The 22,759-nt window shown below is 46.1% G+C and overlaps 1 protein-coding gene across 2 annotated transcripts in view; it reads right to left on the bottom strand.

The window, feature by feature from the left end:
• HYDIN (HYDIN axonemal central pair apparatus protein) overlaps positions 1-22,759 on the bottom strand; it is a 443,140-nt gene that overhangs the window by 372,228 nt on the left and 48,153 nt on the right. For both annotated transcript variants that reach the window (XM_059713716.1, XM_059713715.1), the window contains exon 5: positions 14,680-14,814. In XM_059713716.1, coding sequence (XP_059569699.1) covers positions 14,680-14,814 — 135 coding nt within the window. The remainder of the gene's footprint in view (positions 1-14,679; positions 14,815-22,759) is intronic.

Genomic DNA, 22,759 nt, shown 5'->3' with positions numbered 1-22,759 from the left:
CTTGAAACTTGGCAGGCTTTGTTGCCTCAGCAGGAGTTACTATCCCTGCAGTTTTGACCCCACTGTGGCTTAATACATACATGTGACATGAGTTTCTCTCTCAAGTTTTTGGGGTGCAATTTCTCCAAACTCCCTGTATCTACCTTCTTGAAACTTGGCACATATCATGCCCTCAGAAGGGGCTACCATTGTGCAAGTTTCATCCAAATCTGGCCAAAAATTTAAAAGTTATAGCCTGTTTTGCCCTTCCGCATTATATTCTATGGGCGGAATGTCGAAACGGCAAAAGGTTTTGATGGAATGGAACAGCCATTTCAACTCAAAACAAAAGTCGAAACAAAACACTGTACTGTCAAAAAGTCGAAATGCTAGTCAAAACGAAATGCTTCCATTTCGCACAGCCCTAATAGGCAGACAAGGATCTTTGGGGTAAATCTGATATCTTTCATTAGACCAACTGATCTCTGACCAGTCATTTACCATAGTAGTGGTCTTCCATGTAGGCTCTATAAATCTTGAAGACTGTCTCTTTGCTACGAATACTGTTAAACAAATCAATGTTCCCAAGGTTTTGATTCCGACACATTTCTATCGTAGCAGCAAACTTGTTTAACAATTGCAACATCTATATTACCCCAGTGCATAGTATTTTCTGCTTGTTACCATCACCTGAATGACACACATTTATTTCTTTCACCTGTACTGTGTTCTTCAAGGTACTGTCTATTGGAAGATATTCCAGGCATGCAGATATGGCTACAGGTTTAGACATATTTATTAGCAGAGCTGTGGCAGCTAACATTTTGTGCATTTCACTGCTCTTGTGCCGTACTGCCCACCAGGCCCCAAGGGGGTTTTTGCATTAAAACAACAGACACTGTTACATCCAGGATTAGAGAAAAAATGAATTTTGGAGACAAACCTCAAACAGGCAAGCTGCAAATTTCAAAGGAATTTGAGATTCCCACATAAAGAAGCATAAAGCACCATAATGGTAGCTATGAGGGAGTTCTGCAGCCAAATCTGAATATCATATTTCAGCAGTGTGTTTCACCTAATAATAGAATTCGCCATAAGACGGCGAGTGGGTAAGGTAACTAGTAGGGTGAAAGTGCTAGACTTTAGGAAAGCTGATTTCAGTGAACTCAGGCAATTAGTCAAGGACGCACTGCAGAGTAGGAGATTTGAAGAGATGGAAGCCCAAGAAGGGTGGCTGTGCCTTAAGGAAACGATCCTTCGGGCACAAAGCAAGACGATCCCCGAGCGAGGCAAAAGAGGGAAAGGGGCCAGGAGGCTTCCCTGGCTGACCAGAGAAATCCAGGACAGCCTAAGGGACAAAAGGGGAGCACATAAAAAGTGGAAACAGGGAGAGATCACCAAAGATGAATATACCTCCTCTGCTCGTGCTTGTAGGGAGGCAGTTAGACGGGCCAAAGCTACCATGGAGCTGAGGATGGCAACCCAAGTAAAAGACAACAAGAAATTGTTTTTTAGATATATAGGGAGTAAAAGGAAGGCACAGGGAGGAATAGGACCCCTGCTAAATGGGCAGAAACAATTGGTAATGGACAGGGGGGACAAGGCTGAACTCCTCAACGAGTTCTTTGCCTCAGTGTTCCTAAGTGAGGGGCACGACAAGACTCTCACTGGGGTTGTAGAGAGGCAGCAGCAAGGCGCCAGACTTCCATGCGTAGACCCTGAAATGGTGCAGAGTCATTTGGAAGAACTGGATGCCTTTAAGTCGGCAGGCCCAGATAAGCTCCATCCAAGGGTGCTGAAGGCACTGGCCGACATCACTGCAGAGCCACTGGCAGGAATATTTGAAAGCTCGTGGCGCACGGGCCAAGTCCCAGAGGACTGGAAAAGGGCCAACGTGGTCCCTATTTTCAAAAAGGGGAGGAAGGAGGACCTGGGCAACTATAGACCTGTCAGTCTCACCTCCATCCTTGGCAAAGTCTTTGAAAAAATTATCAAGGCTCACATTTGTGAGAGGCCGGCAGGACAAATTATGCTGAGGGGAAATCAGCACAGGTTCGTGGCAGGCAGATCGTGCCTGACCGATCTAGTTTCTTTTTATGACCAGGTTACGAAACACCTCGACATAGGAGGAGGGGTGGATGTCGTATACTTAGACTTCAGGAAGGCCTTCGATACGGTATCCCACCCCATACTGGTGAACAAGTTAAGAGGCTGTGACTTGGATGACTACACAGTCCGGTGGGTGGCCAGTTGGCTGGAGGGTCGCACCCAGAGTGTCGTGGTGGATGGGTCGGTTTCGACCTGGAAGGGTGTGGGCAGTGGGGTCCCGCAGGGCTCGGTCCTTGGACCGGTACTCTTTAATGTCTTCATCAGTGACTTGGACGAGGGAGTGAAATGTACTCTGTCCAAGTTTGCAGATGACACAAAGCTATGAGGAGATGTGGACACGCCGGAGGGCAGGGAACAGTTGCAAGCAGACCTGGACAAGTTGGACAAGTGGGCAGAAAACCACAGAATGCAGTTCAACAAGGAGAAATGTAAAGTGCTGCACCTAGGGAGGAAGAATGTCCAGCACACCTACAGCCTAGGGAATGACCTGCTGGGTAGCACGGAAGTGGAAAGGGATCTTGGAGTCCTAGTGGACTCCAAGATGAACATGAGTCAGCAGTGTGACGAAGCCATCAAAAAAGCCAATGGCACTTTATCGTGCATCAGCAGATGCATGACGAATAGGTCCAAGGAGGTGATACTTCCCCTCTATCAGGCGCTGGTCAGACTGCAGTTGGAGTACTGCGTGCAATTCTGGGTGCCGCAATTCAAGAGGGATGTGGATAACCTGGAGAGAGTCCAGAGAAGGGCCACGCGTATGGTTAAGGGCCTGCAGACCAAGCCCTACGAGGAGAGACTAGAGAAACTGGATCTTTTCAGCCTCCGCAAGAGAAGGTTGAGAGGCGACCTTGTGGCTGCCTATAAGTTCATCACGGGGGCACAGAAGGGAATTGGTGAGTATTTATTCACCAAGGGGCACCCGGGGGTTACAAGAAATAATGGCCACAAGCTAGCAGAGAGCAGATTTAGATTGGGCATTAGGAAGAACTTCTTCACAGTTCGAGTGGCCAGGGTCTGGAACGGGCTCCCAAGGGAGGTGGTGCTCTCCCCTACCCTGGGGGTCTTCAAGAGGAGGTTAGATGAGCATCTAGCTAGGGTCCTCTAGACCCAGCACTCTTTCCTGCTTATGCAGGCGGTCGGACTCGATGATCTATTGAGGTCCCTTCCGACCCTAGCATCTATGAATCTGCCCCAAATTTCCTGAATTAGTAATTTTGTGCTCATTCTGCAGTCTAACCATCAAAATGAAAAGAAAAGCTAAAAGGTAGCTAGTGTGAAATTTCTCTACGCATTTTCTTAGTACTTAGCACTTCTGACTATTTAAATCCTCAAGAAGCCAAATTAGTAAATGACAGAAAAATGTAAAATGCATTATCATTTTGGACACAAATATAATATGGGTCTTGTGACTCCATTTGAAAGGCAAATACCTTATTAAGTTTTGGCATGCTGTAATTTATATATCTTCTCTCTCCAGAAACAAGGTGGGCAGAAGAGGATGGGGGTAAATACAGATCAACAGTAAAAAAAAAAAGTCATTTCTATAGGTTAGGGCATCTGAAGGATAGTGACATGTAATGAAAAATTAATTTTCAAAGTTAGTGGAGGGCAAGAGACTGAACAAAACAACATCATTGTAAATAAGAACTAAAGGGCCAAATACTACCCATGCTATGCAAGTCTGTAATGTCTCAAGCCCATTGAATCAAAAGAAATAATGATGGACCACATTTGACATCCTTTATTTATGGTGCATAGGATCAAGAATATTTGCATTGAAATAAATTAGATCCCTTGTGGATTAAGGGACTCTTCAAGAAGCGTGGCTACATATGCCATTAATATGCTGTAAGCTTACTGCACAGTAAAATAAGGTGCAGTAAGCTTTCCTTGGAAATGCATCTACACATGTGTCCATCGGGAACAAATTTGCTCCTGAAGGGAGTAGTTCGGTGCAGGGCTACTCCTATTCTGCTTTACTGTCCTACAGAATCCAGGGGAAGCTCCATGCTCCCCCAGGTGCCAGCCCTGGGTGGGCAGGAAACACCAGGGTCAGGCCTGGGCTCTGGGGGGTGGAGGGAGCTATCCCACCTTCGAGGCAGCTGTCCCCCATCCCTGTGCCCAGATTGGTCGATTGGGGTCTGGCACTGAGAAGCAGCTGCTCAGGGGAGGGGACAGTTTCCTGGCCCTCTGCTGCCCAGGCTGACTGGGAGCAGTGCTCCTGGTCAGCTGTCTACATGTGCGCTATTGCACACTAACTACTTCACAGTTAATCTACTACCTGTATCTACAGGTAGCAGTCAACTGCACACTAGACTAATTTACTGTGCAGTAAATACTGCGCATGTGTACATAGTGATGCTTTACTGTGCAGTAGATTAGTCTACTGTGCAGTAAAGTGTGTTGTGTAGATACGCCCAATGTCAATAAAGTATTGGAATCAGGCATTATGATTAAGACAAGCAGTACTTGACCTCTTGAAAACAAAAAGAGGTTTCAAAAATGAAAAGCTGCCTCATTCCTTGGGATGAAATCTAAGCCTGAAAATCAAAATATACTGCATGACTCCCATCTCACTTCTACAAAGGTAATTCCATGGGCTCCAAAGAAGTTACTCCCAATTCAAGTCAGGTACTTCATGGCCAGGTACTTCAATGGGTGCTGAACATAAGGTTTGTGTTTAAATAAGCTGGCATCAAATTAGTGTCAGCAAGAGGGATTTTAAAAGATCAAAACCAGGAAATTCAAAGCATGTATGCTAACTGAGCAGCAGATGCTCAGGTGGTAAAAACCATCATGGTTCCACCATAGTTCATGGAGCTGTGACAAATAACACTAACTGAGGTTCTACCACAAAAATGCTGCCCTGAGGGGAGTATGCAGTCAACACAGTCTCAAATGCATGATGCAAAATTCTGGGAGAGGTGATGCATTATTTGCTACACGCAGATTTTTAAAAGGCTATGGGCAAACTGTTATAATGATAAAAACTGCCAGCAATGTGCTACATACTTAGGCTTGGCAGGATTTGATTTTTATTGGTAAGTGCTGATGAACATCAATTTCACCTCTTAATTTTTATGAAGTACCATGAGTTACAGTGGGGAGCTACATGTCTGTCAACACCTTAAATGGTCAGTGAGCTTTTCCTAACCAACATTTTCCAGATAATGGCATTATTTAACTTGCTATAGAGAGAAAATAAAGAGCCTTTGAAGATAAATAAAATGAAAACTATTACCCTTTATATTTATATAAAACACTGGAATGGATATTGAACTTTGTGTTTCAAGGTAAGTCAACCTCTAGTAGAGGCTAGGAGATCTAATGATGGAAGCAGATGAACCCATACCTCCCTGTTGCAGGGTTCTTGCCACTTTTTCAGAAGCAAATGGTTCTGGACATTGTCACAGACAGGACAACAGGCTCCTCAGGACCTCAGGGCTGATTCAGTCTAGTAATTCTTAAGTCAAAAGTCCCACTGATAAATGGCTTATAAGGAGTTTATAAATGACTGGAGACATTATAAGTACATTGCAGACAAGAGCAATATTCATTACAGATGGTTAAAATACATTGGCAGAAGGCATTATAGTTGTAAGCCACAGCTATAAACTACCTTTTATTTATTTGATTTATTTATTAAGTGAATATGCTGCCCTTTCCAAAAAAGGCTCTGGACTGCTTAAAATAAAAAACAAAGAGGTATAGAAACAGAATATAATATCACAATAAGAAAGTAGCACAAAAACACTCCCCAGCATAATCCTCCAAATTCAAAGGCAGTCCTCACCTTTTACCCCCCTGCCTCTGACTAAGCAGAGCATCCCTCTGTCCAACCTGACCTTGCTTTCTAACCTAGAATCCACGTTTCCCTACAAGAAAACAAAAATATCCCCTACCCTTATTCCCTCCCAACCCTACCAACTCCCACTCCCCTGCTTCATGTGCAGGGGAGTCCTGGTCCTTCTTATTGCCCCTCTCAAGCTGTACCTCCTTCTCTCAAAAGGGGGGGCATAGTTATCCTCAAACAATTCTGCATCAGGTGGATGATCTGTACTCCTTAACTTCACCAAGATATGTACCCTACCTGCCCAATATGTCAACAGCCCCTCAGATGCAAACTTAATTGTATAACCAAATACAAACAGACACAGAGATGAATGCCCCTAAACCCTCCATAATAAGACTACGAGTCACACTGGACAGTAGAGGGCCAAGGCTGGAACTATGGGGCAAGAGGAGTTAGAGTGGCTGGGAAGTGGGGAAGAAGGGACAAGAGACTGTAAGTGACTAGAGACTCTGGGTATCTCAGGAGTGTCCAGTCTGGTTCTCCTTTATGTGAGGACCTATCCCCTCAGAATGTACCATATCACAGGACACTATCCAATTAGGGACTTAGAATTTTCCACCCTTATCAAAGAGATGCTTTACCCCAGTTTCATTTTACGTAATGCATGCCTTAAGGCGAGCATACTCATTTCCCCAAAGGAACTGTGCCCCCAAGAAATACCTGGAATAGCTTCAATATGCTACCATACATCTTTAAAAGCCTGGACTGAATTTAAAAGAAGTTAATTCCACTAATGCAATAACTCATTGAATTAATGCCCATTGATTAATATGGAATATGACAGGACAATCTCCACCAGGCAGCAGTAATGAATTTTGCAAACCCTACAGCCTAAGCTTGCATTGCCTGAAAAAGGTTGGGTTTTTAAAGTACAAGGAGTAACAAGAGAGAATTTAAATGAGCTCTTCTATAAAATGTTTTTTAGGCCTGTTGCTTTGCCTTCTCTTTTATTTAACGTAATCTATTAACAATCCTGAAGGACACACACATAAGAAACATGAAAACTCCTGTCTATTGTTTATTTGCAAATCGGTTCAGCAATGGTTTCCAATTAGGCAGAGACTGTCAAGCACCCGGGAATGCATCATGGAATGAGAACACCCACATTATACAAGTGGAGCCATAAAACAGAGAAGTGTAAATCAGGACTGGCTAGAGTAACTAATTGGAAATGTTGCCCAGCAGAAAAATTATCATTTCACATTTACAAACCAAGCGCCAATGAACGAAGATACATGTCAGCTATTTATTTATTTAGTGAATGCCTAATTTCATGACATGTCCCAAATGACTAAGAAATAATATGAAAATACACATTCTTCAGGAAGGAGCCACATTCTGTGTGGCCTTTCAGCCACTGACAGCTATCAAATCCTTTTTCTTTAGCATATGCAGGCTATGATTCTTCTCTCTGCTACACCTCTATAAATCGAGGATGACTCCACTGAAGTCAGAGTGGAGTTATATCAGTACAAGATCAAATTTAGGGCAAGAGAGTTATATGCAGCCAATACAATATCAGCAAAGATCTCAAACCATGATAGGGAAAGGTTAGAGCTTTCAAAAGTAATGTTCTTACCAGGGGAGAGAAGCAGAGGGAGACAAGCAGATATCTGAGTTTAGTTTTGGGAAACTGAACTTTTTAAATGTAAAGTATAATAATTCAATGACTGTTCTTGTAATACTTTCTCATGCATGTCAATGAGTAAGGATTACTCATTTGTTTGAGACTATATATAATACACACACACGTGCGTGTTCTCTCTCTCTCTCTCTCAACTTTATATCTTATTTTTATATATATATATATATATAAAATGTAGATATGTACATACAATATATTCCAGAGTCCTTATGGCTCTTGGTGCACTTCAGGGGGAGCAGAAGTGGGTTATAACTTGAACCACTGTATTTTAAGTGCACAAAACCTAACTTTTGCTGGTTGACATTACTCTGCATTCATGGTGATTAGTGGAAGCACCCAAGAGAGTGATATTAAAGAGAAGGGGTGCAGTGGAAGGATTTTTTCCCAATGGATTCTTATCCAATGACCTCAGCTCAAAAACTTGACCTTGTCACCTTACACAACAACCTAGCACTACTGACCTTTAGAATATGCTACAGGATTTCATAGACATTAGGGCTGGAAGGGACCTCAGAAGATAATCGAGTCCAGCCCCCTGCCCCAGGGGCAGGAAGTCAGCTGGGGTCATAGGATCCCAGCAAGATAAACATCCAAATTTCTCTTGAAGGCGTTCAAAGTAGGTGCTTGAACCACCTCCAATGGCAGGCTATTCCAGACCTTGGGGGCTCAAACTAACTTGTTTACACTTGTTTACAGAGTCTGCACAAGAAATCAGCCTTCGAGGGGGATCAGATGCATGTGGTGGAAGAGTGGAGTGTCTGCAGGTACAACCTAATTTTGTTCAAGCAATGTACTGTAGGGATGCTTATAGGCATGTGTATAAAACTAAAACTCACACTAGTTAGTAGCACAGAGGTGAAACTGTCCCTTTGTACCATGTCCATTTAAAAAGATAGATGAGGGACATAGTGTCAGGTATTGATGCAATCTAAATAGAGAAGTAGAGAGATCAGTCCTACTCGATTCCTGCTGGCACAGAAGCTGCAAACTAACTGTCAGACTGATGTCTCAGTGACAGCACTCATCTTTGTGGCAGTGATAGTGTTTCTACTATTGCCCATCCAGGGAGTTTCTTCTACTATTGCCCATCCAGGGAGTTCTGCCTCATGAAAACAGTCTTAGCTTGAAGTTGGAAATTCCCAGAATCCCCCTCTGCAAAGACTGCTGAGAGGATTCAAGGGTTGACTGCCAATTCTCCACTGGCTTCAGACAGCCTGGTGGTGTGAGACTTGTACTTCTATGACTTCAGTCAGGTAGGCTTTCTGCTATCAAGGACTCAGCTTTCCATCAGCAGACACCTAGGATAAGAGTCATTCCATCATCTTATCTTGCTTTTTCCTTCAGTTTTTGGATGTTAATTAACTAATCCCAATAGGTAACATTTACAAGTCACCTGGGTATTTTTAGGAACCTAAGGAAGTAAGATTTAGGTTCCTTAGTCACTTGGGCACTTAAAAAAAAATAACCCATACCAGCAAATTTTTTATTGCAAATATTAATGATTTTCACTGACTTTTCAGTCTTGCCAGAGGAAATGGTTATTCTACATCGGGGCGGGAAATTATTTTGGGTGGAGGGCCACTTAATGAGTTTTGGTGAGCTGTTAAGGGCTGCAAGGGTAGCCCTGCCCCTTGACAGGTGCCCCGCCCCCAGGTTGTCATCTTGGGACTGGAAGTCCTACCCCCTAATGCCTGATCTTACCACCAGAAGTCCCTCCCCTTGTCCCCAGAAGTACTCCTTTTGGGAGGCGGGGTGCCATCTTGGAACAGGAAAAAACCTAATTATACACTAAAAATCAAACATTGACAATAACATATTTTAATGTTATTTTTAAAAATATTTTTGTCCTGATTTGTGTGTGCTTGTATGGTACATATTGAAGTAATTGAATAATAGCTCAAAATGAAGTCTTACTCTTGTATATTGTAGGGGAGTGTGGAGGGGTGAGTATGGGGTTTGTGGGGGATGGTGTGGATGTGGGTGGGTATGGGATTTTTGTGCAGGTAGTGTGTGTGTGTGTGTGTGTGTGTGTGTGTGTGTGGGGAGGGGGTATGGGGTTTGTGGGGTATGTGTGAGGTGAGTGGGGCTCCCCCCAGAGGTGTGTGGATGTTTATGGGGGAGATGCAGGGGAGGGTGTGGGTGGGTGCAGTGTTTCTGGAGTGTATGACTGTGTGTGTGGTTGTTGGGTTTGCATAGAAGGGTTTGTAGGTATGGTGGGGTGTGCATGGGACCCCTGTATGCAACCCCCTAAGCTAGACAGCAACCGCCCCCACCCCGCAACAGCCAGGCCATTGCCAACAGCGTGCAACTGCAGCCTGCCTCGCGCATGCTCTGGACTCATTCCCATCGCAGATGATCAGCTGGAACCCACGCACAGCCCTGATCCAGCCTGCCCCACCCCATCCTGTGCCTGCTCCACACTGCCTGCCCATGGTGCATCCTGCCAGCCTCTGGGCACACAGCAGGGCTGGGGAGGCACCGCAACTAGACTGCCTTTCTAGGCAGCCCAGGTGGCAGGTGGCTCCCTCCAGTTGCCACCACTGCCCCAGTCCCAGCCCCGTGGTACCAGCGGGGACCTGCACTGCACAGCCCTGACCCCATGTGCCCACCCAGGCTCGGCAGCAGTGGTGCAAGACAAAAGCAGATGCACAGGGTCAGGGCTGTGCAGTGCAGGTTCCCTCTGGTACCGCAGGGCTGGGGCCGGTGGCATCTGGAAGGAGCCACCTGCCCCTGGGCTGCCTAGGAAGGCAGCCTAGCTGTGGAGCTACCCCAGCCCTGCTGCATGCCCAGGGGGTGATAGGACACACCACGGCTGGATTGTGCCTGGGCCAGGGGACCAAGGGACCCACCCACAGGCCAGACAATGACCTGCTGTGGGCCGGATCTGGCCCGCATGCTGTATTTTGCCCATCCCTGTTCTATATGCTCATGCTGCTGAGGATATAAACTATGGGTTAACAACATGTGGCCCATAGGTGAGATACAGCCCATGGCATCATTGGATCCACCATGTAGCACTATAGGATGTTGCATTACACACCCATGGTGCGCTGTGCCTGAACAACAGGGAAAAGCAGTGGCAGCAGCCAGGTCTTAGCACCAGTTCATCTCAGAACTAAACTTGATCATTCTGAACCACTGCCAAAAAACATACTGCTGACTACTGACACAAAACTCCGGGGCCTTTCATTTATTACATCATCACATTTCCAAACCTTATAAACATAGGGATAAAAGGAACAAAATGAAACCAAAACACTGACAAATGAAAGAGAAAAGAAAAAATAACCTTATCCAAAGAGAGGACCAAACAGACCCCTCCATTCTCTGTCTTAGTATATCAACACAGGCTGATGCAAAGCTATTCTTGGGCAATGCAAATCATTTGAAAGACGGTGCTAAAAGCTAACAGTATGATGGTGAAAAATATTGCTTTGTGATTCTCTAAGCATCTTCCTGCCTTGCCTTTCCCTCTCCTTGCCAGCTGCTAATCCTTCCTTTGCCTGAACAAATCTCAGGACTACAGTATCAAAAGTTGGCATTGGAGTGCTTGGTACATGTGATGCCATTAACATGTACATGTGACAAAAATGTTACTTTGTGTGGCTCAATGGCGTCATGCTGTACACATTCAAGTGTCTGGGGGGTTTTAAATGACTTTGCATCGTTGCAAACTAAATTACACCTGGATGTAGATTAGTTTACAACAATGCACTGCAGCTGTCAGCTCATCCCCAGCTGTGGGAAAGCTGGGCAGGCTCCAGAGACAAAAAGGATTTGGCCCCTCACTGCTTCTGCCTTCAGCAGGCACCCACTGAAGGCAGAAGTGGCGAGAGGCCCGATCCTTTTTGTTGGTGGTAGTGTTTTTTGGCAGAGCCTGCCTGCCTCTCCCACACCTAGGGAGCAAGCTGCTGGCAAGCTGAGTGGCCCCTGAGCTGCAGGGGGCCCCAACCCTTCCCTCTGCGGTGACAGCACCCCCCAGGGCTGGCCGGGCAGGCTGAGTGCTGCCCCAGCTCAGAGACAGCACCTGGCCTGATCCAACTCTTCCCTGATTCCAAACTGGCTGGGGCAGTACCCGGCTTGCTAGAAACCCACCTGGATAGCCCTAGGAGTGCTGCCACTGCAGAGGGAAGGACCAGGGCCCCTTGCAGCTCAGTGGCCGCTTGGCCTGCCACAGCTTACCCCCTGACTGGGGGCAGACTCCGACAAAAAAAAAAAGGATTGGGCCCCTCACTGTAATCTGGCAGAAAAATTGAAACAGTGGGTTTCAATTAAAAACCCACCACTTCAATTTATGGGGCATAGAATGCAACCTTGCTGGGGATTAAACCCCCCGGTCACATAGAATCACACACTTTTAGTATAGCAATGCTATTTGCATACTCACAGCCATTGCATTCTAATCTAGCCAAGTCAAGATGCTATAGATCAGTGTTTCCCAACCTTTTGGTTCCAGCGGCACGCTTACTGGGCCTCTCCTATCCCACAGCACGCCAGCCAAATGTTGGGGGGGGAAACCAAGCAGCCAGGTGCAGAGCAGGGGTGGGGATGGAGCAGCTGAACACATCGCAGGGATGCAAATCACTGGCTGGAGCCATGCCCCCGAGTCTCTCTGTCTACCTGTGGCAGCAGCAGGCGAGGCCCATGGCTCCATCCAGCAGGGGGCGTGGCTTCAGCCCCAAATTCTACAGCACACCTGGACTTGATTCACGGCACACTAGTGTGCTGCGGCACACCGGTTGGGAACCACTGCTATAGATAGATAGAGGTTATATTAGATATTATCAGGGTATATCTACACATGTGCTTTAATACACAGTAGTTTATTTTACTGTGCATTAAAACATTGCATAAAAATCATGCTAATATACTAATGCACAGTAAAAATAGGCTACTCTGCATTACGCATTACTAAAAAAAGTATGTTCTTTCACTACTGTACATTAAGGCAGCCTAACACATATTTATTTAATACCTCACATGGAAGGTATTAAATTTAATGGGCACTAGGAAAAGCGCATTAATGAATGTGTAGTTATTAGGGGTGTGCAAAAGGGGCCCTGTTCGATTCGGATTCGGATTCAGCCCAAATTGGGGACAGTGATTTGATTAGTTGATTCAGATCACTGTCCCTGAGTCGATTCGGCCAAATCTGAAACTGAAGATTCGGTGCTGATTTGGAGAATCAGCAATTCGGACATAGACACAGCTTTAAATGTTTTTTCTACATACCTCAAGGTACCAGGTGTTGCTCATGCACGCTGCAATGCTGGGCAGATGGAGTGTCCACCAAGAGTTCAGGGGGACCCCCCAAATGCTCAGCAGTGAATCTGGAAATGGACTGGAAGTAATTCTGGTCCACTTCCAGGTCTGCCAGGGAGCACACTGGAGCGCCTCCCCCCCTCCCCCCGCCCCCTTGGCTCAGTGATTGGCCATGGGTGGACCCTGGGTGCCCCCCCGACCCAGAAGGCACCAGTCGCTGAGCCAGGGGGGCACAGGGGTTCCCCCTGCATGCTCCCAGGCAGACCCGGAAGTGGACTGGAAGTGCTTCTGGTCCACTTCCAGATCTGCTGCCGAGAGTGCTGGGGAACCCCCTGTGCTTCTGGGATGGACATTCCATCCACCCCAGCATCGCAGCATTCACAAGCCACCTGCTATCTAGAGAGTTCCAATTTGATTCAGAGAGATTAATGGGTCTCCTGATTCGATTTGGATTCAGAGATTTGGCCACCGAATCGGGCCGAATCTCTGCCGAACCAAATCAGGGACCAAAGTTTGCACCACCCTAGTAGGCATGCCCTGACAATGCTAATGGATACAATGCTAATGGATACAGCCACACCAGCATTAAGAAATGTCTCTATTCAGTTGCCCCCTGCTATGTGAGAAACACTGGAATTTGCACAACACGTGTATGAGAGAAATAAAATGGCAGTGCAGATTGTATATTTCCATTTATTTCTGTATAGAATCATTCAGATGCAAGTCCCACTAAGCCTTCTGCAGCACACCAAGCTCCACAGAGTTAAAAGCATCTACTGCTCAATTTGTCTGTGCCAAGCTGGCTCTCTGCCACAGATATAGTGCTTCCTTTCACAGACTGGCAGTTGGAATTTAGGCAGGCTAATATCTACAGGGAAAGCAGAGCTGTAAGGCCTAAAAACAGAGTTTCCTTAAAAAGTAATCAGTTTCTTTTCCCCAAGTCAAAGTGAGGATGAGATATTGGTTGTTGGAAGACAAATGAAGACTATTGTTTCCCTAGTCTTTTACATTCCTATGGTATTCTTATAATAACCGGATATCTATATGTGTGTTTTCCTTCCCATATGTATAGATAAGAAATGTGACCACAATGCAGTTCCTATAAGTGGTCTATCAAATAGCAATCTAGTTCCAGAGTACTGGGTTGTCTATAGCAATGGTCCTCCTACTCTGATCATTTAGTTTAGTTATTCTGAAACCATGGCATGTAGACTACATTCCAATGGTGCAAGGGTTGGTTCTAAAAAGACCTTAGGTATCAAGGATTTGCATGCCCCAATTTTTGGATGTGCTACATGAAACACCTTCAAGGAAATGCTTTCAGAAAACGTTGACCTTCCATCTATTGGAAACTGGATTCTTTTCAGAAATCTCAAGTTGAATCCCTGAAAAATGACAGGATACTTTAGAAAACTTAGACATTAATCTTTATATCTGCCTCAGTAAATTCAGAAATGCACAGTCAACCAGAAAGCTTAGAAACCAACCAACCAACACAAGGGCTATCATTTAATAGAGACCCAAGGGATTTTGAGAGATCCTGTCTTCCACAGATGATGGCAGAAGTTCCATCTTAAATGCGTGGGTGTTAGAGGATGAAATAAGTCAGTAGACCACAGACCAAAGTGTAAGAAGAACATTCAGTCTATTCAAGTATAATTTTTACCAAGGAGTAGTGGCTGAAGCATACTTAGGACCTACTTACCAAGAATTGGGACCAGAGTAACCTGGCAGAAGTCAGAAAAGTTATATATAATTGATAATACTATTAAAAACCTCCTTTCTCAAAGTCAATGCTTTGGCACTGACCTCTTGAAGTTGGCAGCATTACCTTGTTGTCCTCAGGTGTGAAGAGGATGCGAAATGTTGACGGCATCCCTGGTGCCACTTTGTGACCAATGTCATTGGGGCTGATCACTTTAAAATAAGGTGAGCTCTCCAGAACAACTTTCACCAGCCGTGGAACCTACAGGAGATATACAAAATGATGTGATCATGCAATTCACATGGAATGGCCAAGAGAATGATATTTCCCTGACCATCAAATGGTGCTGAAGTTACTTACTCTGCCTTTACAAAGAGCTTTGAGACTCAGAGATGGAAGTACATGGAAAGGGAGAAATTAAACATCTGACCTGTTGTGTGAGCTGTTAGTGAGATGTCACCACAGAGACTGCTCAGCAAGCTAGGGAAAGGAGAAGACCTAGGATTTATCAGTATAAGCACGGCAGCTGTGAGAGCAAGTGAGTTCATCTAAAAATAAGAAGCACTGGAAAAATGAAGGAAGTAAGAGAATCCTGGGGAGCCACAGAGGGACAGCAGAAGAGCAGGAGAATGAGACAGCGAAGAGTTGCTGAAGGAGTCACTGAAGAGAATCCAGAAAGGACAGTCCCAAACCCTCAAAAAGAGGAAATCTGTAAGAGAGCTACTAACTACCCCATGTGATAAAAAGCAAGTCTGTTCTTTCCTCATACTCCTAAGCCATGCCTATCTGTTAATTCTATGCTTTAGGGGGAATGCAACTTCTGTATTTTTTCTGCCTGAAGATATGCTATCATCAGTGACTTGTACAGTAGTTTTATTATTACAACTAAACCTGAACTCTTCAGAGGGTTTTACTGCTTAGTGAGCTAATAACCAGACAGCTGTTACAGCTCAGTGAAGCCAGATTTCTGGGTATCCTGTCAACACATTGGAATCCCTGCAGGGCATATTGCAGTAAGTGTTGCCCTTCAGAATACTGGAAGCAAACTGAAAACAAACAGGTATTTACTGGTACATAGGCATCATGTCTAAAATACCAAATCTATAGCTGAGAAGCTTAACTGGACATTTTTAATTAACAAGCTGAGGGTGCTTTGCAGGTGTACATAAACCAATTAAGACTTAGGAACATACAGATTTCCAAACCAGCTTAGCCTGACAGTCCAACTACAGGCATCCAGTAACCAGTCACTCACAGTCACTTTCATTGTCAATCTATATTGCTCTGAATTCTTCAAAGCTCTTAGCCTCAGTAATACTTATGACAGTAAGTTCCAGAAGTTAATTTTTTGTTATGCACAGAAGTCTTTTGTCATCATATACAGAAATGACAGCATATGTTCATTTTTCTGCTGGATCCACCATTAAAGTATCTGAAAGCACCTCTCAGAAAAATAGCTAGAGAAAGCAAGAGCAAGGAATAGGCAGAAAAACAGTTTGATAATGTATAAATAGCAGCAATAGAGACAGAATATAGCATTCTACTTCTACATTTAAAGCTTACAGAGGCTATACTTGAACTATACTAAGCACATCAAAGTTATAATCACAGGCTTCGCTGTATTATAATTAGCTATAAGTCAGAGATTCTCAACCAGGGTGCTGAGGTACCCTGATGTGCTGCCAGATTCTTTGAGGGGTGCTACAAGGTGTGAGGAGATAAACAAATAAACTAAACAGGTAAGAACAGACTCAGGCTTGTCCCTGCCTGGCTGGTCCCCCATCCCCACTGCTGAGACCCTCTGCAGGAGGGAAGCACTTAATATATAAATTTAGTTTTTGAAACAGTGCCATTCAATTCACAAAAGTTATAGAGGGATTCCTTGAATCTAACAAGTGCTGCTTAGAGTCTGTAACAAGTGGGCATCCCAGGGCTGATATCAAAGTAGGCCTACCCACTTGCTTCCAGGCTAGCCACCGGCTTGGCTCTACTGCCATGCCTTGATGTTCCTGATTATCAGATGTTAATCAGGTGGGAGGCTGCCTTATACATGTCCTGATGAGAAGGGCCTCTGTACTCACTCTGACCTCCCCTTGATGTGTCCCATGCCTCGCAAATGTTTCTTGGCCTAACACCCAGCCTCATCATCATTACGGCCTAATACCCGGCCTCATCCCTGGGCCTACTAGCCCCATAATCTGGCTCCAGGCCCTGTCCCCAGGCCACAAACCTCACCTGGCTCTAAGCCCTGTCCTCAGGCTCCAAGTCCCATCCCCAGGCTTCAAGCCCTGTCCCCTGGCATCACCCACTCTGTATCTCTGGGCCCCAAGCCCCCTCACTGGGCCTAAGCTCCTCACAATAGGACTAGGGCTCCAAGCCCCATCCCCTCTGAAGCCTAACTCCTGGCTCCCTAATGTGCTCAGGCTCTCCTGCGAGACTGGGCACTGCTGCAGGTTTCTCCACCAACCTGGGCCCTGCCTCAGTGCTCGCAGTGACCCTGGGCTCCCCCTGTTTCAGGTCTCACCAACCAGGGATGTGGAGGCTGACGTCTTCTGGCACCCCTACCCACCTGTCACTGGGAAAGTAACTGGCCTGGCATTTCTGGGGAGCTACCCCACCACAGGTAGTTTCACCAGGCCACCTTTCCTGGCAGGGTGCAGTCTCAGGTCATGCCCAGGACCATGGGGCCTCCTCCTTCCCCATAGCCCCAGCCCTTACCTCCAAGTTGTGCTGAGCAGCAGCTCAGCCGGTGTTGACTCTCCATCTCTTGGCAGCAGACTGCTGCCCTGCACTTCAGGGATCCAGCCTTTATATCCATCAGCTGGGCCCTGTTCTCATAGATTCATAGATGTTAAGGTCGGAAGGGAACTCAATAGATCATCGAGTCCAACCCCCTGCATAAGCAGGAAAGAGTGCTGGGTCTAGAGGACCCCAGCTAGATGCTCATCTAACCTCCTCTTGAAGACCCCCAGGGTAGGGGAGAGCACCACCTCCCTTGGGAGCCCGTTCCAGACCTTGGCCACTCGAACTGTGAAGAAGTTCTTCCTAATGTCCAATCTAAATCTGCTCTCTGCTAGCTTGTGGCCATTGTTTCTTGTAACCCCCGGGGGCGCCTTGGTGAATAAATACTCACCAATTCCCTTCTGTGCCCCCGTGATGAACTTATAGGCAGCCACAAAGTCGCCTCTCAACCTTCTCTTGCGGAGGCTGAAAAGGTCCAGTTTCTCTAGTCTCTCCTTGTAGGGCTTGGTCTGCAGGCCCTTAACCATACGAGTGGCCCTTCTCTGGACCCTCTCCAGGTTTTCTGCATCCTTCTTGAAGTGTGGCGCCCAGAGTTGCACGCAGTACTCCAACTGCGGTCTGACCAGCGCCCAATAGAGGGGAAGTATCACCTCCTTGGACCTATTCGTCATGCATCTGCTGATGCACGATAAAGTGCCATTGGCTTTTTTGATGGCTTCGTCACACTGCTGACTCATGTTCATCTTGGAGTCCACTAGGACTCCAAGATCCCTTTCCACTTCCGTGCCACCCAGCAGGTCATTCCCTAGGCTGTAGGTATGCTGGACATTTTTCCTCCCTAGGTGCAGCACTTTGCATTTCTCCTTGTTGAACTGCATCCTGTTGTTTTCTGCCCACTTGTCCAACCTATCCAGGTCTGCCTCCAGCTGTTCCCTGCCCTCCGGCGTGTCTACTTCTCCCCATAGCTTTGTGTCATCTGCAAACTTGGACAGAGTACATTTGACTCCCTCCTCCAAGTCGCTGATGAAGACATTAAAGAGTATCGGTCCAAGGACCGAGCCCTGCAGGACCCCACTGCACACACCCTTCCAGGTTGAGACCGACCCATCTACCACGACTCTTTGGGTGCGACCCTCTAGCCAATTCGCCACCCACCGGACTGTGCAGTCATCCACGTCACAGCCTCTTAACTTGTTCACCAGTATGGGGTGGGATACCGTATCGAAGGCCTTCCTGAAGTCTAAGTATACGACATCCACCCCTCCTCCTGTGTCCAGGCATTTCGTAACCTGGTCATAGAAAGAGACTAGGTTGGTCAGGCACGATCTGCCCGCCACAAACCCGTGCTGGTTTCCCCTCAGCATAATCTGCCCTGCTGGGCTCTCACAAATGTGAGCCTTGATAATTTTTTCAAAGACTTTACCAAGGATGGAGGTGAGACTGACTGGCCTATAGTTGCCCGGGTCCTCCTTCCTCCCCTTTTTGAAAATGGGGACCATGTTAGCCCTCTTCCAGTCCTCCGGGACTTGGCCCGTGCGCCACGAGCGTTAGAATATTCCCGCCAGTGGCTCTGCAATGATGTCGGCCAGTGCCTTCAGCACCCTCGGATGGAGCCCATCCGGGCCTGCCGATTTAAAGGCATCCAGTTCTTCCAAATGACTCTGTACCACCTCAGGATCTACGCATGGAAGTCTGGCGCCTTGCTGCTGCCTCTCTACAACCCCAGTGAGAGTCTTGTCGTGCCCCTCACTTAGGAACACTGAGGCAAAGAACTCGTTGAGGAGTTCAGCCTTGTCCCCCCTATCTGTCACCAATTGTTTCTGCCCATTTAGCAGTGGTCCTATTCCTCCATGGGCCTTCCTTTTACTCCCAATATATCTAAAAAACAATTTCTTGTTGTCTTTTACTTGGGTTGCCATCCTCAGCTCCATGGTAGCTTTGGCCCGCCTAACTGCCTCCCTACAAGCACGAGCAGAGGAGGTATATTCATCTTTAGTGATCTCACCCTGTTTCCACTTTTTATGTGCTCCCCTTTTGGCCCTTAGGCTGCCCTGGATTTCTCTGGTCAGCCATGGAAGCCTTCTGGCCCCTTTCCCTTTTTTTGCCTCGCTCGGGGATCGTCTTGCTTTGTGCCCGAAGGATTGTTTCCTTTAGGCACAGCCACCCTTCTTGGGCTCCCATCCCTTCAAAACTCCTACTCTGCAGTGCTTCCTTGACTAATTGCCTGAGTGCATTGAGATCAGCTTTCCTAAAGTCTAGCACTTTCACCCTACTAGTTACCTTACCCACTCGCCGTTTTATGTTGAATTCTATTATAAGGTGATCACTGTCTCCCAAATGGCTACTGATCTGGAGGTCCCCTATCATGTCATCTCCTGTTGCCAATACCAGATCCAGTATGGCATTCCCCCTAGTGGGACCATGCACCTCCTGTGTCAGGTGGAGGTCCTGTATACAGGTTAGAAATCTGCGTGAGCGATGGGACCTTGCTGTCTGTGTCTCCCAGAAGATGTCTGGGTAGTTTAGGTCCCCCATGACTACCGCCTCTTTAGCTTTTATGGTCTCCGAGAGTTGCCTCAGGAGCCCCGCATCTATTTCTTCCCTTTGGTGTGGGGGTCTGTAGCAGACCCCTACCACCAAATCCCTTTCTCCTTGCCCCCCATGTAGCCTAACCCACAATCCTTCTACTTCCTCAACCTCAGATTCTGTCTTGATGAGGGTTGATGTATATTGCTCACTGACAAAGTGCAACCCCCCCCCCCCCCCCAATTCTTCCCCGACCTGTCCTTTCTATACAATCTATAGCCCTCAATATGTACCGCCCAGTCATGGGATGAATCCCACCAGGTCTCTGTTAGCCCCACTAAGTCATAGGTGTTTAGTGCAAGCAGGAGCGCTAATTCATCCTGCTTGTTCTCCAATCAGGCAACCCTACCCGATTAGGACCACAGGCAGTTGTGGGCTGCCTGGCTGCTGCTCAGGCCCCTGACAGCAACAGAGCACAGGGTGCTCTGTTACAGAGTCCAAAATGGTTGAGAACCACTGATGTAAATTCAGTTATAGGAGAACTGGAGAGAGAAGTCCATATACACTAGGTGCTGAAATGAAGTACTGCTGTTCTACAATGAATAGTGTTCACTGAACAGAGCAAAAAGAAAATGAAGGAGCATCTTTTTTAGGTGTTGAACATGCACATCTTAGTGATATTAAAATTTTGAAGGGATGAAAATAGAGTCTTCTCTAGGAATGTTACACTTGATATCAGGATCACGTTGTGTTCTTTTGCACTGGTGCTGACAAGCTCCAAGAACAAGTTCATTTTGGAATATCAACAGTTCCACTGTCTCATTCACAGTCTCTCACTCACAAAGTATATGCATTCCAAGGTTCAACTGGAGAAGTTCAGTAAGTTAGTGGAAGCTTAAAAAAGATGTATGCAGATTTTTTTCTACCCGAAGAGGCAGGAATACAGTAAGTTAACTTTTTGTGATCCTTGGTGGATGGAAAGGATCAACGTAACTTACTGCCCCATCTCCGTCATCATTCCAATACAAGGGAATGCCTGTGATTTGAAGGACCACTAGTGGTGGGAAATGCAGCAGAGAGGGGATTAAAAAAAAAACTTAAGCAGAGATTGTAGCAAATATGTGCACTACACTGAGACTCTCAGTACAGGAAAAAATATCCAAGATTGTGCTAAATATGATAAGGCATTTCATGGTGAATTCCCACCAAACTGGGCCCTCACGGTCTGAGAACCTGTGCTGTAACACTGCTATATTTCCATTATTCCATCACCACGAAAATGCAGTTAAACAAGGTGACTGAACTGCTTACAGTATCTTTTTCTTCTCCTGGGATACTGCCTAGTACTCAGTTCCTCCACCCATCCTTGTCAGCAAACCATTTCCCATTCTGTGTGGCATCTTTCAAATTACTTCAACACTTTCAGGAGGTGCTATGAGTCCTTCCATGAACTCTTGCTCCTTCTTCAGATGCAGAGCTTCTTGTGAATCATTATTTTGTGGCAGGCTCCCTAGTTTATTTTCTCTTACAATTACATTGTTGAAGGCATATACTCCTTTATGCTTTTTCCCCTTTGTCTTATATACTTTCCTATCCTCCCCTGTACCTTAAATTTTAATTGCTAATATGTTTTTTTCTTACAGTACTGAATCTCTGATTACTTTTCACACTTCTGTGTCCTTTCACAATGACCCTTCTCTATTCCTAGCATATTTATTGCTAGATGTCAAGCAAAACCCTTGGGCATACAATATTCTCTCCTGGAACGCTTTCTAAGTCAGCTCCCTTTTCCTCCTCCTCCCTGTTGTCTTTTCCCCAAGGATCCATGCCAGCACACACCTCATTCAAGCAAACTTGTTCCTAGCAGAGCTGAGATGAGTGGCCCAGAGGGCTTCCCAATAGGAACCACAACAGCATAGTGAACTAGTGACTCCACACACACTGGTGGGACCCCACAAGGAGGTTGGTGTCCAAAGGATAAACCTAAGGAAAAGTTTTTAATGGAGGCACATTCCTGTGTTCAAAATAATCCACCACATAGTAGGCAAGAAGTGCAGTGGACACACACTGGGTGTGATCTGAGCAGACATACTATGTACAAGCTGAAGGCAACAAAGGGGCCCTGGCTGACCGTATTTGAACCTTCCAGTCACAAATCCCTTTCTGTTTTTCTGAGGACATCTCAAGGATAAGGAAGCCTACATAGTGTACAACCCAGAACAATCTGACCCTATCTTAGGCACTTGGCTGTCCATTGAATGTGCACCCCACACATTGTCCTAACTGAGGCTAATTCCCTGGGAATAGTCCCATTCAATGAATGGTACTTAAGGAAAGAGGGAGGCTCCCTCTAACAAGAACCCATCTCCACCATCAAAAATTTCACCTCAGAGAGAAGAACCCTTCTGCTGTAGCCAAATGCTAATGTGATCCAAGCATAAGCGTGATAATAGGGTCAGTATCATCAGTAAGTATGAGACTGCTCTTTCAATTCATAACATGGCAAGCCTGAGATGCCTTGGTTTTTTTGTGAAGACCAGTATGAACCTTGAAGAAAGACAGAGGTATAACTGGGTGCTTGAGAACCCTGAGCTGCACCTGTGCATGGGAAAGCATTAGTGATTATCTCCCCAGTGGTGCAGCGGCCACTGGGCTGGCAGCACAGCCAGGTACTTCTGTGCCTCTCCCCCACCACCCGAGCCCTGGGTCAGCAACCAAGACTAGTGCCCCAGTTGTGTCCAACTCCCTCACCCCTTCATTACTCTACTGGGAAGAGATAAACCTAAAAAGACATGTAAATAGTTCTCTAGCACATCACAGGACCAGGCACTTCAAAGAAACAGGGAGGCACCATCACTCTATAAATGCCTTTATTTCTGTGTAGCTACCGCTAACCTTGAGAAACAAGTCACCTCTTCCTGGATCCTAGATTAGATCC

The sequence above is a fragment of the Alligator mississippiensis genome, chromosome 10 (genome assembly GCF_030867095.1).
Source record: "Alligator mississippiensis isolate rAllMis1 chromosome 10, rAllMis1, whole genome shotgun sequence".
NCBI classification, from domain to species: Eukaryota; Metazoa; Chordata; order Crocodylia; family Alligatoridae; genus Alligator; species Alligator mississippiensis.
Note: the sequence above shows the minus strand (reverse complement) of the source record. Positions and strands in the feature narration are given on the sequence as shown.